The sequence below is a fragment of the Micropterus dolomieu genome, linkage group LG05 (genome assembly GCF_021292245.1).
Source record: "Micropterus dolomieu isolate WLL.071019.BEF.003 ecotype Adirondacks linkage group LG05, ASM2129224v1, whole genome shotgun sequence".
In the NCBI taxonomy this organism is placed as follows: domain Eukaryota; kingdom Metazoa; phylum Chordata; class Actinopteri; order Centrarchiformes; family Centrarchidae; genus Micropterus; species Micropterus dolomieu.
Genome location: NC_060154.1, coordinates 23,583,025 through 23,587,634, shown reverse-complemented (window position 1 = coordinate 23,587,634; position 4,610 = coordinate 23,583,025). Strand labels below are relative to the sequence as shown.

At 39.9% G+C, this 4,610-nt stretch overlaps 2 protein-coding genes across 2 annotated transcripts in view; both read right to left on the bottom strand.

Annotated features, from left to right (window-relative positions):
- Positions 1–4,555, bottom strand: part of LOC123970593 (cytochrome P450 2J4-like) — a 6,332-nt gene extending 1,777 nt beyond the window's left edge. Inside the window, exons 1-2 of the mRNA XM_046048715.1 lie at positions 4,323–4,555; positions 4,087–4,225 (exon numbers count right to left, since the gene is read on the bottom strand). Coding sequence (XP_045904671.1) covers positions 4,087–4,225; positions 4,323–4,475 — 292 coding nt within the window. The 5' untranslated portion in view covers positions 4,476–4,555. The remainder of the gene's footprint in view (positions 1–4,086; positions 4,226–4,322) is intronic.
- Positions 1–4,610, bottom strand: part of LOC123971299 — a 27,065-nt gene that overhangs the window by 10,822 nt on the left and 11,633 nt on the right. The window contains exons 7-8 of the mRNA XM_046050016.1: positions 4,323–4,499; positions 4,087–4,225 (exon numbers count right to left, since the gene is read on the bottom strand). Coding sequence (XP_045905972.1) covers positions 4,087–4,225; positions 4,323–4,499 — 316 coding nt within the window. The remainder of the gene's footprint in view (positions 1–4,086; positions 4,226–4,322; positions 4,500–4,610) is intronic.

Below are 4,610 nucleotides of genomic sequence, written 5' to 3'. Positions count from 1 at the left end.
CTCACCGTTATACCATTTTACTGCTTTACTGTCATTATTTCAATTTATTCTTCACTTGTTTAATAATAAAGACTGACTTGATTCCAAAGAAACCTCCTACTGATCCTTTGCTGGCCCCGGAGATTCCTCCTTTTACTTATAACTCACTGCTATACTTTTTTAATGATAAATTTATTGTCACAAACACCTCCTAGTTAATTCATTCAAGTTGTATTACTTAATAAAGTCTTTAAATCAATGAAAAACACACAATGGAAGGAAGTACGCAACCCTCTTATCAGTTACACACAGACATATTTCCGTTTGGGCGGGACCGGATGCACCCCTCTTATCAGTTACATACAGACATCCGGTGGGGGGGCGGGACCGGAAATAGCTGTCAAAAATGAGTTTGATGGAATGTATTTGATACTTCTCTCTCTTGGAATTACATCTTAATGCCTTGACTTGTTAATTTTTACACAGAATGAGGCCTGTGCATTTTGCCCCCAATCACTTACATTGAGATTGCTGAATGGGGGGATCGTGTAGCCAGTGTGGACAAGAGGAATGATTACAGTGAACAAAAACATATGGGTGTTTGAGAATTGTTTGAGACAGACTTTAAAAATTTTAACTTTTCTTTTAATGCTTTTTGACAAAATATGTTTGCAAATAGGTTTAATTATCTGGAACAGGTTGCTGCCTTAAACATTTCCCCCTCTGCTATTAGTTTGTTGTTTTCTTATCAGTAGACATGACTTAAAATTGGCCTTTAAATGCCAGTAATTCCTTTGGGTAAACTTTGAAAGAGAAAATAAGCCATACAAATGATCCCTATCAGTTTTAGCCATGCTAGCTACAAGGCTCTAGGGATGGCAGTATTGCTCTGTTAGTTGGTCGGGCTCAACAACTATTGGATGGATTGCCATGAAATTTGTTACAGATCTTTATGGGTCCCAGAAGATGAATCTTAACCTGATGAAAACAGACCCCTTTTTCCAGAAAAAACGTCTAAAATAACATACCCAAAATGAATCAGGAATAACTCCTCAACCATTTGGCCTAGATGCATAATTCTGGCCTCCTTTGAAAAGTCAGAAGCTAAGGAATATGAATCCATTGTGTATTAATATATTTATTTTACTTTTACAGACTACATGGAGATGCAATAAAGAAAATCTGAAATTTTTAGCCTCGCCTGGTAAAAATTGCTATATTTTGATGCAATAAACCATCAAAACCATCCTGAGTTAGCTTTTAATGCAACTGAATATCTTCTAATACACCTAGAATGCAATTGTAACTGTAAATCTGATGAAAATAAACTAAAATACAACAGTTATCATTGTAGTGAACAACGGTGTGGATTTGTGCATTTTATATTGAATAAATTTGGAGCTACCCTAAATTCCTTTCTCCTCCCCAGAGAAGAAGGGGAGGGGTCAAAGTTGCTTTCTCTAAGTGCTATCCCGACCATAAAACTGGCACCTTTTTGATTCCGAAGCTGATAACGCGGAGCCTGACTGTTAAACTGACAAAGGGACACGCACCAGCCATTGGCATTTCCCTGAACAGCCTATCAAAACTGGCCCCCCCACACACGTTTCCGTGGCAACTGACCTTATTCTTTGTTTTATTACCACATTAAAAAGGAAACTCCTTGTCTCACCTAAGTGTGACATAATCCAGGACAGCCGAACTTTCAATGTAAAAGGGACTGCAGTCTCCAAAGACTCAAAGCATTTAATTAAGTTTAATTAAATCTTTAGTTACTTGATTACGTTTGCCTCTGTTTGAGTAGTTATGTTAACATGTTGTTGGTATCTGTTGTTGATATTAGTGCTGAAAAGAAAGTTACTTGCAGTGTTTTTATTTTCAGCAAGACACTCCTTCATCTAATGTAATCAATGCTTGTTCATAATACTTTCCTACAAAATTCCTTTAGAAATGATGACAAAGGAATGTTTTACTATACTCTATCGCCAGCTTGAATTTAAGGCTGAATCAACAAAAATTCCTCGGTTCCTAAGGATAGACGATCTTTGATTTAATCCAAGCTTTCCTCATGTAACCTGAGCTCCCCCAAGTGGACGAAATAAGTATTACATGCCCTCGTCGGAAATGCCGTTAAATGTATAAATATCCTGACCAATAATGTGACAATTGTTTCCTGTTACCAAATGCTTAGAACAGTACAACCGTCTGACCATTGAGGTTCGATTGTGGAAAATATTTGATTATAATACGTGCAAATAGATTTCTTTTCTTTAAACATTAAGTTTAGAAAGGCAGTCCCTTGGGAAACCTGAGACGCCCCCTGGGGAACCTCGCCCCAGGCAACAAAAGAGCGACACGCGACCTCGCTTCGCCTCTTCTCTTCGCTCCTTGCTCTCTCCGCTGCTCTGCTCGGCTCTCTGGACGCTTCGGCACGCGTCGGTGTGCCTCGCCAGGCAACGCCCTCAGAGTCGACCACCGAAACAGGCCTTTTGTTTCGCTTGAAGCTACACACGTGAAGTGCCGAGACATCGATCTGCCCTTCAATTTGTTTTTATTGTCTTTATTTCTTTTTTTTGTTAAAGTTATCAGTCCGTTAAGTTACACTGGAATAATTCAGGAACGACAAAGTTCCATTTTAAGCCTTTTTCGTCGAGCCAACTTCACCGAGGTCAGACCAAGCCACGTGGTCTCGCCAGCTACAACGAAGGAAACCTGAAAACAGCCGAACTGCCAGACGGAGGAGGCGTTTTCAATCAGACACGGAAACCCCGGAGAATCCCAAGCAAAAAGCCAGGATCGGCAGCTAGCGTGACCAACAACAGGCCAAGCAGACTGCCGGCTAGCAGTAAGACCTAACACATCTTCTGTGATCAGATATTTCCCTTTTTAACTCCTAAACTCATAGCGTTAGTTTACTTTCATTAGCTCTTCTATGCTGTATGAGTCAAATGCTTCCCACAATCAAACCTCCAACCTCATTGTTCGGTAATTGTTATTTTCCCTGTATTCAACCATCTTTTTATCACCTTAGTTAGAGAATAAATTCACTGTAATATAATCAAGAGCTGTGTGTGTTGCCTATTTCTACGTCCCTGCCAAGAGAACTGACCCTTAGATATGAGACTGACTGACTGATTTAAGATAATTGAGCGATTATTAACTGATCACTAGCAGTAATTGTATAATTATTGAAACTACCTAGAGGTCCGGAGACTCTAGGATTATAACAACTCCGGTGGTGCCCTTAACGAGGAATCTGGTTTGATTTTATGAATAATAAAATTCATAACTGGGTATCAATTCTCATAAATTTATTAAATTGCATAACTAAATTTAGGTTTGTTACATCATACAACATTTTCAAATATACCAGGCGAATTTCCATATTTTGGCAATTATTGTTAAAATGTTGACTTTTATTGATAGATATCTTTAAAACACTTTCAGTCCATACAACCTATTTCCAAATGACAAAACATTGAAATATTGATAAAAACAGGAGTATTCATCAACATTCCTGTCACCAAAAGCACTCCCATGCTTTACAGGCCTGTAGATTTATAACGGCCGGTGAGGGGGGGGGTATCAATCGATCCGGCTTGAGCAGACCTTTCATCTGCATGTCTATATATCTCCATCGGAAAAAACACTGTATGTTCTCAAGCGGCATGTTTCCTCTGCAGAAAAGAAGACAGCAGGCAGGCAGCTTGCAGGTATTGCGCAATAATCAAGATGGCGCCCGCTTAGACTCGGAGCAACAACATCGGCGGGTTTCGGGGTTAAGATGGCGAAAAAAAAGATTTTTCAATCATTATCAACGCCCAGAGCACCATCTGCTTTCAAAAGGTTAATGACTTTGGTGATCCCATGACTTTTCCTTTAATGCCATTTTCTGTCTTTTCGTGAAATTTCTCAGCAGCTATTTTATGGATTGCCATTTAACGCCACTCAGAATGAATTTTATTTACTTTCGTGATGTCCTTGCAAATTATAGCGATAGCTAATATTACCATGCTAAACACAGATGGTAAGAATCCTATTATCGTGAGAAATGTCATTAGCATCACAGTTAACTCAGCTCAGTGTTGGGTCTAGCACGTCACCTACCCTGGATATCTGGATTTTTGATGAGGAAAACCAAAGCCCACAGCAAAGTGGTGGAGGTTGTCTCAGTTCCAGCCAGGAACAGATCCAGAGAGCACATTGCCAGATTGGTCTCAGTGAAGCCCACATCAGATTCTTTGTGCTATTTAGAAATTCAGAGAACAGACAGCAGTGAATGACTGGCAGATTAACAGGAAGGGCTACACAGTGTTGGGTGTACAATGCAACTGTTCACATACATTCTCCATTTCAGTTAAGAAAGCATCTATGTAGTCCCGGGGATTGTTGTGGTCCAGGTCCTTCTTGTGCCATTTTACCTGCTGACTGATGAAGTCTAGGAGGGTGTTGAAGTGGCTGAACATTTTGTTGTGAGGACCTGGCAAGTGCTTCATCACTCTGGGGAATGACTGATAAAGCTACTCAGAAGAAAGCAATAGATGAGATCACCTTTTAGTCACATCTGCTTTCACCTTCTGTGATAAAGTTTGGCCACAGACATCCCTGCACTCTGACAGAGGATGGACTCA